At 53.2% G+C, this 10,906-nt stretch overlaps 1 protein-coding gene across 7 annotated transcripts in view; it reads left to right on the forward strand.

Moving 5' to 3' along the window:
* SUN1 (Sad1 and UNC84 domain containing 1) overlaps positions 1-9,457 on the forward strand; it is a 37,779-nt gene extending 28,322 nt beyond the window's left edge. For 6 of the 7 annotated variants that reach the window (XM_006915874.3, XM_025049556.1, XM_015592486.1 and 3 more), the window contains 4 exons: positions 1,505-1,620; positions 3,552-3,719; positions 7,174-7,266; positions 7,633-9,457. In XM_006915874.3, the coding sequence (XP_006915936.1) occupies positions 1,505-1,620; positions 3,552-3,719; positions 7,174-7,266; positions 7,633-7,746 (491 nt within the window). In that variant the 3' untranslated portion in view covers positions 7,747-9,457. The remainder of the gene's footprint in view (positions 1-1,504; positions 1,621-3,551; positions 3,720-7,173; positions 7,267-7,632) is intronic. The other variant, XM_015592484.1, reaches the window with a different exon arrangement.
* The last annotated feature ends 1,449 nt before the right edge of the window (positions 9,458-10,906 follow it).

Consider the following 10,906-nt stretch of genomic DNA (forward strand, 5'->3'; position numbering starts at 1 on the left):
TGCCAGCACGCGTATTGCAGAAAATCTCATCTTGCTGAATTTTTAAGATCCAGGCATTGCGAGGCTGGTGGGCTGGCATTGCTCCTTGAGCAAAGCGGTGTGAAGGGCTGGTTTAAAACCACAGGCTGTTCAACGTGCCTGATCCCAGTGGTTTAGGAAATGTGGCGACGTGTCTTGTGTCAGCCTCGAATGGGGACCCCGGTCATGAACCTGGTCCCCACCGGCCGCTGGCACGGGCTCCCTTCGCCATCCTGCAGGATCCTTAGCATGGGGGGAGAACCTCTGTCACACGTCAAAGCAGCCACACTGCCAGCATCGCGCACGCCAAGGAGGCTGTGGACCATCTCAGAGGACATTTTGTTTGGGGTGACTTTGTAGAACATTAAGGTGTTTGAGTTAGTTACATGTTTTGAAATTCAGTGGTTTCTGAGGAAATTCTTTTCAGTTCAGAGAGATCAAAAGACATTTTAAACGTTTCATTGGGACTGATGGTTGTCATTTTTTCTTAGAAGCACAATAATTCTTGCAAATCTGTATGTCATTAATTCAGAGTTCTCATCTAAGGAGGCTGAACCGAAGTGAAGGATTTGTCAGTAAATGAGGCATTTATCAGGTCTGCGAGCTAGAAACGTGAGTCGCCATGCTCTGGACTTTCGTAGAGTGATTAGCGTTTTAAGACACTTCGGAGGTTCGGGTCTGTTGATCGGCAGGTCAAAGTGCCTTGTTTTTTGTTTAAGGTGCCCACCCGATGGTGAGCTGGCGCCCCGAGGGCTGTGGTGCCCTCTGCCTTGTCACTTGCAAGCTCCCCAGGAGTCTTTATTTTTATTATTTACTTTGTTGTTTTTAACTTATTGCTGCTGCTGCTGCTGCTTACCACACCAACTTGTCTGTCCTGTGGGCTTTGGCATCGACGTCCTGTCCGCCCTGTGTCCTGCGGGGCGAACCGGCCTGTTCTCAGCGCTGCTTTTGCATTCTCGTGGAGATGCGATTGATATGACGTGACCTTCGCCATCTCACGGTGAACATAGCAGTGGTTGCCAGGGCACCGCCGCGTGCCGCCGCCGCATCCAGTCCGACAGCCCCTCTCCCCAGACAGCCCCAGCCCTGCGCCCGGCGGCGGCAGCAGCCTCCGCAGCACACGTGGTGGCCTCTTCCCTAGCCCCTGAAACTCACCTGCCAGGCAGCGCGGGCGCCGGCCGGGTTCGTCGTTCTTCAGGATGAACGAAAGTTCCTTCAGAGTTGCCGTCCCCGCGGGTGCAGACGAGGGGACAGCCCGCGCCGTAAGGGTCTGTCGGTGCCAGCAGGTCCACAGCGTGCCCCCGACGGCAGTCGCAGACCTGTGACACTGACCGGGGAGAAAGGGACATTAAGAGCGGGGCCGGCGTGAGGGGCGGGTCGGTTTGTACGAGTCAGAGACGGTTCAGGCAGGTCCCCGAGCGGGGTCGCGCTGCCGGTCCCGAAGCGCCGAATCAGGCACTGAAATGGACTCGCGCTCTGCTTGCAGGCGGCAGCGTCCTGAGCACCCGCTGCTCCGAGACCTACGAGACCAGGACCGCGCTCGTCAGCCTGTTCGGGGTGCCGCTCTGGTACTTCTCCCAGTCGCCCCGCGTCGTGATCCAGGTAGGTCGCCCCGGCCGCCCGCACCGCACCCTCACGTGGGCTCCGTGACCGCCCTGCGGGGCCTCCGGCTTGGCTAGGGTGCCAGCTGAGACCGGCTCCGTGCCAGGTTCTTGAGCCTTCCGGCTGGGTACATGACACATGCAAGAGATTGTGCAGGTCACGAGTGTGCCCCAGGAAGTGGCGCCAGGCCAAGAGCACCGCCAGGGCCCCCTCGTCCCTGTCCCGCCTCAGGCTGAGTTCTCATGCCCTCAGCAGGGCCTCGCACGTGTCCTTGTGCGGTCGTGAGCGGGCGTGGCCGTCACAGCTGCGGGCAGGCCCCTGAGACAGCGTGGGCGTGCTTTCCCCCTGTCCGCAGCGAGAACGGGGAGAGGCGCACGCTACGCTGTGCTCACGCCAAGCCCCAGCGGGCTGCCCCACGGTTAAAGGGCTCGAGGACGAAGCGTTCACGTCATCAGATGTGTCGTTTACCTCGGTGTCGAAATGCTGCCTGCTGGTAGTGACGTTTTTGGAAGAAAATTCAAATTGTTTTTCACGTGAAACACCCACACGGTAGTCGTCTTTCACTTAAAAACCACCAGCCCAGTCATCAAGGATTCATGATACTCGAGTGTTAAGTAAGTGTCAGGACATGGAAGATTTGGGGTCCTCTGGCGCCATCCGAATGATCCCCTTGTCCTTGGCTGCCCAGCTGGGACAGTGGCCTGGGGGCATGGGGCAGAGGTGATGGCTACTCGGCGAGGTCTGCGGGTCTGGGAGAGCAGATGCGGGGTGAGCACCCTATGGCTGCGCAGGGCCTCCCCCCCCCCGCCCCCCACAGACCTCCGTGTGGAGGGCACAGCCGTAGGTCACTAAATGGTGCCACACTGGTGGAACCTGCCAGATCCACCCTCCAGGGTACCAGGAAAGCTGCCCACAGCGAGGTGCCTCACTTCCCCCAAATGTCCCGGGGGCTGCCGGGAGCCTGCCGTGCCCTCCTGCCCCGGCTGCTGACAGAGCCTGACCTTTGGGCTGGCAGAGGAAAACACCCAAAGGGCCCGGACCCCTTGTCGCAGGACAGGCAGAAAGGGGAGCCGAGGGCAGCCGGTCACTGGCACTAAAGATAAGCTGGAAACGAGCACAGGCACAGTGTCCCAGCTTCCCCTCACGAAGCCCGAGTGAAGTGCGGGCCTCGCCGTGTCCTTGCCCCTCCGCCACTTCCCTGCACAGAAGGTGGCTGCCGTGCGCCTTGCTGTGTACGCAGGCTGGTTCTGGTCACTGCACAGCAGCACGGCGCCTGGCCTGCCGGGTGTCCCGCAGCTGGTCGCCGAGGCCTTGCCGCAGGCGGGCCTCCTCTTTTGCTGTTAGAAGCTCTCTGGCAGGCAGTGTTCTCTGCCCGCCATTTTTCCTTTTAGCTGGTACGTCAGGGACGGCAGTGGGGTGGGGGTCGGGGCAGACGCGTAAGCCGTGGCTGTGCTGCCAGAGGTCGCGTACGGACCAGTGGCGTGTGCGGGTGTGGTTTCCCCACAGCGTCAGCAGTGGGTTTTGTCAAACTTTCAGATACTGTAATCTGTTAGATGACAAATGGTAACACCCTGTCATTTAAATTTGTATTTTTCTTGTTATGTCAGGTGGGACATCTTGTCATATGTTTGGGGGCCATTTAACCTTATTTTTTTGAAATGTGTTTGTGTCTCACCCATTTTTCTTTAAGATCCTGGTTATCTTAACTTTTGCAAACCTGCTCGTGTACTGGGGACGGTCACCCTTTGGGGTTTAAGTTGCAAACCCCTCTCCCCAGTTTGTCTTTGGATTTTGCTTGTGATGGTTTTTTTACCACGTAAAAGTTGTATTTTTGCTTCAGTGTTTTCAGTCTTTTTGCTCACAGCTTCTGTTTTCTAAGCGGTTAAGAGCTCATTCGACTGTTAAGCTCCCACATGTCACCTTTTCCCTAGCCTGACATGTACCCGGGGAATTGCTGGGCGTTCAGAGGCTCCCAGGGGTACCTGGTGGTGAGGCTGTCCATGAAGATCCACCCAACCAGCTTCGCCCTGGAGCACATCCCAAAGGCACTGTCGCCCACCGGCAACATCAGCAGCGCCCCCAAGGACTTCGCGGTCTACGTGAGTGGGCGGTCCGGGGGGTCCCAGGGGGTCCCAGGGCGATCTCCTGCCCTTGGCACTCTGAGTGAGCAGGCTGCTCGTGGAGGGCACCGTTTCGTCCTTTTCCCAGGGAGGGCCACTTGTAAGGGGGTGTGAGCTACGCCGGGGTGTGTGTCGTGCTAGGCCAAGAGACTTTTGTTTCGTCTCCCATCTCTTCGCGTGTAAAGGTGGTTCTGACAACTGTATGGTGTTGAATTTCCAGAAAAGAACAAGGAAGTGGGAAAGGGACCCCCAGAATCCCAGCACCCGGAGAAGTCACCATTGATGTGGTGGCATTTTTTGGTCTCTTTTTTTCCCTTTAAAAAATATAGTTGAGACAACACTGTATAAAATTTTGTTTCCTGCCTTAAAAATTTTTATCTTATTTTTTTATGGCAGTTAACTCTTTATACACATCTTTATAAGTAGCAGCAGAAAGTACTGTGGTGTAGCAAATCCCGTTTTACCGTACTAGTTCTCCTGTTATTGAATAATCCAGTTGTCCACGTTTCAGAACGAAGCGCGACATCGTCCATCTTCAGTCATTTCCTTAGACTAGACCCTCAGAAGTGGCACTTACTGTTTCCCAGGGCGTGACGAGGGTGTGAGCGTTTTGAGGGCCATGCGTTCTTTGCACCATACATGTCGTTACTGTTTCTGCCAGTGGTATTTATCCCATTGTTCCCTTTCTAACAGTCCTTTTTTTAAAAAAAAAAAGTCTTCTAACTTGATAGGTAAATACATCTTATTTAAGTCTATATTTCCACGTATTTCATATGCGTGTTGACTTTTTTTGTAGATTCTGGTTTTGTTTTTATTCATGTTTTGGGGTCTTAGTTTCCTTACAGATATTTGAGCTTTTTAATCATGAGTCATTCTGTTACAGAAATAGCGCTACTGTCGGTCTTAATTTTGTGTTTAGTTCCATCTGCTATTACCTGGAATTTCTTCCGGGGCACTTTCTGCCTAGGAAGTCATTTCCCATTATGAAAACGACGTTCATTCAGAGGGTCACCTGAGTTTCCTACTGGCCGTAGCCTACCTCAGAGGTGCCCACTGCCGTGGAGCAAACGTTGCGATACAGTGAGGTACACGAAGTTTTTGGTTTCTTGGTGCGTGTGAAAGTTATGTTCACACCGTACTGCAGTCTGTGAAGTGTGCGATAGCGTTCCATCTGAAAAACAATGCGCAGACGTTATCGAATATACTGTGTTGCTAAGAAAAAGGCTCAGTCATCTGAGTCCAGCGAGCCGTAATCTTTGCTGGTGGAGAATCTCGATGATGTCTGCTGCCTGGTCAGGGGGGTGGTTGCTGAAGGCTGGGGGCCATTTTTAAAAATAGGACGACAGAGAAATCGGCTTCATGGACTGACTCTTACGAACGCTCTCTCTGCAGCACGCAGTGCTGTTGGATGGTGTCGTGCCCACAGTGGGACTTCTGTCGAAATCGGGGTCAGCCCTGTCAAACCCTGCCGCCGCCCTCTCTGCTGAGGCCATGTCGTAATCTAAGTCCTTTGTCGCCATTTCAGCAGCCTTCACAGCGTCTTCGGCAGGGGTAGATTTTATCTCTAGAAACCCTTTTCTTTGCTCGTCCGTAAGAGGCAACGCCTCGCTCAGGATCTATCGCGCGAGGCAGCGGGTCAGCCGCGTCCTCAGGCTCTGCCGCTAGTTCTCACTCTCTGGCTGTTCCCGCCGCCTGCAGTCGCTTCCCGCACTCCAGTCTTGAGCCCTCTGTCATCGTGTGGGTTGCAGTCTGCCTCTCCCAAACGCCTGTTAATGCTGATATTTTGACCTCTCCCCACGAATCACAAATGTTCTCAATGGCACCTAGAATGGGGAATCCTTTCCAGAACATTTCCAGTTCACTTTGGCCAGATCCATCAGAAGGACCACTGTCCATGGCCGCTGTTGCCTTACGAAATGCACTTCTTAAATAATAAGATTTGAAAGTCAAATTCCTCCTCGATCTACTGGCTACAGAATGGGCGCTGTGCTCGCAGGTATGAAATGACATTTATCTCAGTGTCCGTCCCCGTCAGAGCTCTCGGGTGACCAGGGGCCTCGTCAGTTGAGCGGTCATATTTTGAAAGGAATCTTTTCTGAGCAGTAGGTCTCGAAAGTGAGCTTAAAATACTGCGTAAACCATGTTTTAAACAGACATGCCACCATCCAGGCCTGTTCCATTCACAGAGCACCGGCAGAGCAGATTTCGCGTCATTCTTGGGGGCCTAGGATTGTCAGAATGGTGAGCGAGCGTTGGCTTCAAGTCTAAGGCACCGGCCACGCTATCCCCTGATGGGAGTCGGCCTGTCCTGGGAGCCTCTGAAGCCAGGATTGACTTTTCCTCTCATTCCGACGGCATCTTCTTCCAACGCGAGCGAGACCGTCTCTCTTGTCCACATCACAAGTCTTGTTTAGAGCGGCCACTTCTTCAGCCATCTGGCCGGACCTCCTGGGGGGCTGGCTGCAGCGTCCCCATCGGCACGTGCTGCCTCTACCCTCCCTCCGCGCCTCTCGGCCTCTGCAGGTCAAGGTCACTGTCAGGTTATAATTGGCCTAATGTCAGGATTGTTGTGCCTTAGGGAACAGAGAAGGCCCGAGGACAGGGAGAGAGATGGGGACCGGCCAGTCGGTGGGGCAGTCAGAGCACTCACAGCGTTTATCGGTCAAGCTCGCTCTCTTCTGTCGGTGCAGTTCATGGCACCCCAAAAGTTACACTCGTAACATCAAAGGTCACTGATCACACATCACCATAGTCAGTACGGTAATGAAAGATGGGCAGTATTGTGAGAATCACCTGAATGTGACACAGACTCGAGGTGAACAGGTGCTGCCAGCGACATGGCAGAGAGACAGGCCGTGGGCGCAGGGGCCCCGCAGAGCTGCTGTCTGTGAAGAGCGCAGGAGGGCGAGGCCACCGTCCTCCGTTACTGTAGGAAAGTGCGGACAGCATAAAGTCGGCCATCTTCACACATGTCGTGTGCAGTGCAGTGGCATTAGGGATGTTCACGGTGCTATGCAGTTGTCACAGGTGTCCATCCACCGAGCTTTCTTATCACCCAAACCAAAAGGCTGTCCCTGCTGAAACAGATGGCCTGCGCCCCCTGTCACTGCCTCCCGCTGACTGCCCTCTCCCCTGGACCGGGCCCTTGCAGCGTCGCGGGCGGCGGGGTGCCACGCAGTAGCGAGTGGCCTGCCCGCAGACAGTCACGTTTCTGCTCCTTGTCACCTGGCCCTCCTGCAGCCTCAGTGTTCCCTGTCAGTGATGGGAGCAGTGAAACCTCCCTCACGGGCCCCGTAATGAAATGCCCTACCTTCCAGAGGCTGCACCACAGCGGAGCAGCAGAGCGGTCCCCCACCTCATGGCGAAGGGGCGCAGTCCTGACGCACGCAGTGCCGTGCGCCCCAGTTTAACGGCCGTGTGGTTTCGGTTTCAGGGACTGGAAAATGAATACGAGGAAGAAGGGGAGCTGCTGGGCCAGTTTGTGTACGATCAGGAAGGGGAGTCGCTCCAGATGTTCCATGCTCCGGTGAGCCTGCGCCCGCCCCCTGGCCCCCGTGTCCCGAGGCCGCGCCCTTGTGTCGGTGGGACACGGCTGACCTCACCAAAATGGAGGCCTGAGGGTCGGCCTCTGCCTGCGGCGGAGCTGAGCGCTGGCGTCGAGTCTAGATTTCGCTCCCTGAGTGCGTTGTGACTGAGACAGACTGAAAGTGAGCCTGTGGCGTGTGACGAGTTCTTGGTTTTGCCTGAGCTTCGTGTCCTGCGGCAGATGACCCTGTGCATGTTGAAAACTTAGTCGCTGCTTCTGTCAAGTATCGCGGACGGGGGAGTGACTGGGCTTGGGGGCGTTCATATGAAAACAAGTGTGACTTTTATTTCTCCCCTTTGATTTCAGAAAAGACCCGAACGAGCTTTCCAAATCGTGGAGCTTCGGGTTCTGTCCAACTGGGGCCATCCCGAGTACACGTGTCTCTACCGGTTCAGAGTCCACGGGGAGCCTATCAAGTAGGCCTCTCCTCGCTCCTCTTGTACATTCTGTATATACTGGGACAGCCCGAAACACTGGATCCTCCCTGAACGAGGCGTAGGACGGACAGCATGACGTCGTCTGTTAAATAAACGTTACTGACCGCCAGCAGCAGGACTGGGGATTGAAGCGGCGACGCCGTGCGCCCAGCTGGCCGTTGTGTCCGCGGGAAACACTGCATGTTGAGTGCTCGGGTTTACGGGGGCCGCTGGCAGCGGTGGCTTCGGAAATGCATTTGAATGTATGGTTCGCAAAGACACTTAACTTCGTTTTGGGGATTTGTTTTTAAACATAAAGCTCTTTATACCTGTCTTTCCTTGACGTCAGGAGCAAAGCAAATGAAGTTGAAAGGTTTGAAGTGTTCTCGAAACTTTCACCGGCCCTTTTAAAGGACTTTGAGGGGGTCGGGGGCGGGGGTTACCTTTTCAGTCCAGCATACGTATCTTTCAGGGAGAAACAATGTCACCAAGTTTCAGGGTTCCAAGCTCCTTTCCTTTAGGGTGGGGGTTTTCTTTTATTCAGTACCACTAGTTATTTTAAGTTGCCAGGTGGGGAAACGCCTAAAATGTGTTCTTCTGCTCAGTTTGCTCTACTTCTGAGAAAGATTTGCAAGGTCAGGGCTCAGCGTGCCGCTCTCCATGCGGGACCACGGGGGAGTTCGGTTTCGTTTCATTGCGGGTTGCAGTGGTTCTGACTGGAAGGGGGACAGTCCGGATCCAGACCCCGAGAAAGAGCTCTCAGGTCCGCCAGGCTCATCCCGTTGGGATCGCCCCGGAGTGTCCACTTCACAGCTCGAGTGGGAACTGAGGAATCCAACGGTTGGGTGTTTTCAGGTTGTCTTTTGAATTTGGCTGAAAAGCGAACACTAACGTGCTCCGGATCTCTCAGAGGCTCATGTTTTGAATCCACTGATGCGCTTATCAAAGGGGGACTGGTCAGTGCGGCGAATTCATAGAACCGTTAGGTCTCGTGACCATGACTTTCCTCACAGTGGCACTTTCTACTGGCTCTGGTGGGGATTTGCCTCTTAGGACGACCGTCAACCATTCTCCCTCAAGTCCTGCGAGTCTCATTTAGGTTATAATTAATATTTCATACTGAGACTGTTATACTGAGCAGACTTTATAAATGAGATGTCCACAAGGCACTTAAAGTGTTACAGATGTTTTACCTTAAAATTATTTAAGTTTTATTGGGTTAAGACAGTTTCTTGGTGTACCATAAATCCTGTATTTTTCAGAAAAAAAGATAAAATGATGGTGCTGACTGGTTTTCTGAAGAGTTTTATGTAAATTGCACAACAGTCCTCAAACATACAAAAACTACATAACAGAAAGTAGCATTTTTTCACTTACAATCAGAACTAATGCCTATGCAGTTAAGTTGGATACAATGTACACAGATGTTTCATATATTACGGGATAAATATATAAATCAAAATTTCCTATATTAAACAGTTGGGGAGTTGGGGTGGAAATATTTTGAATATTAATTTATTTTTAAAGATGCAAGATAGGACTTTGTGCAATGTATTTTTGTAAATGCTTTTCAAAATATTTGTCTTTGGTAGTCTTTCTTTTGCTGCCACCAAATTGATAAGATGCTATTGAAATGTTTAAATAAAGAGTTTTAATTTTTAAAAGTGCATGTGAAATTTCAAATGGATAATAAACAGTATATTTCTTTTCTCAAATTGCCTTGTTTCTGCTGTGGGGCTGTGGGGGAGACGACAGGCCTGGCATCTAACGGTCACCCCTCCTCAGAGCTGACCCCAGGCCCATGCCTTTCCCAGGGCACCTCTTCTGTAGGGAGGCCCGTTCGGACACCAGGCGGAAGCGTAGGGAACATGTTTGACAAGGAGAAAATCAGGACACAAGGAGATGGACCTCCTCAGAGGAACACCCTGCCACGGCCTCCTGTTACCACGCATGGGTGTGGCCACGAGCTCGCTTTGGAGCCCGGCATGTGTGGCCACGAGCTCACTTTGGAGCCCGGCATGTGTGTAGGGGGCCGCCTGCCGTGTGGGAGGCCTGAGCCGCAGCCCACGTGAGCAGAACAAGGCCTCTCCTGGGGAGCAGAAGTGGGGGCAGCAGCAGTCTGCAAGGAGAGGCAGACCAGCGCTGAGAGGAGTGGCTGGAGCAGCGCTCTTGTCGGGGCTACACCAGAGGCCACTGACGGTAGAAGTGTCACTGAGTCAAAGCCGGACTGGGCAAGCTGCAGTCCTTGGAGGAGCCAAGGTCGCTGGAAAGAGCAGTAGCTGCGAAGTCTCCCTCCCACCTCCCTGCCCAGCCGTTGATTTTCAGGGACATCCATTGTTAGTATCATTTTTATTCTGGCAACAGGTGTGCCTGCTGGGCAAAAATGTGACATACACTTTCCCCCAAATGATGGCACAGCACTTTCGCAGCTGTATTTTTCAGAAAAAGATAAAATGGTGCTGACTGGTTTTCTGAAGTTTTATGTATGTTGCACAACAATCTTCAAATACACAAAAACTACGCAAAGTAGCATTTTTTTCACTCAATCGAAACTAATGACTATGCAGGTTAAAGTTGGATACAGCGTACACAGGTGTTTCATATATTGCCGGATAAATATAGAAATCGACATTTCCTATCTAAAACAACTTGGGAGTTGGAGTGGAAATATTTTTTCCAATTATCAAAACCCGGAGATCTGTCGGTAAGGAGCTTTTCACAGCCGATGTCCCCGTGCATGGATGCACCCCGTGAGTTTACCAGGCACCGGTTTATGCACATTTGTTTCCGTTTTTTCCTATACAAACCGCATACACAATGCTAACTAAACGATAACTGTAAATAAGAGTGTGCTGCCATTGGAATCCGACGGGACCCTCGCACCTGCTTGGGCGCAAAGCTCTCCCCGAAAGAGGGAGCCCGTTCCCCAAGGGGGCGGTCGGGACTTGGTTCTGTAGTCACCCAGCGGCTGCCCGCGGACACCGTGTGGCCTTTAGACTTTGCTAGAGGCCACGGGAATGATTACAACACCCTTTTTGTCTTAAAACCCGTAAACATGTCCACGATCGCGGGGCTGGCAGCCGTTACGCCGGGGCCGCCCTCCCTCCCGGATGCGCCCTGGGCGGCAGGGCCCCCGGCCGGGGCCGCAGGCAGGGCTGGGCCCT

Source organism: Pteropus alecto, unplaced genomic scaffold (assembly GCF_000325575.1).
Source record: "Pteropus alecto unplaced genomic scaffold, ASM32557v1 scaffold56, whole genome shotgun sequence".
In the NCBI taxonomy this organism is placed as follows: Eukaryota; Metazoa; Chordata; class Mammalia; order Chiroptera; family Pteropodidae; genus Pteropus; species Pteropus alecto.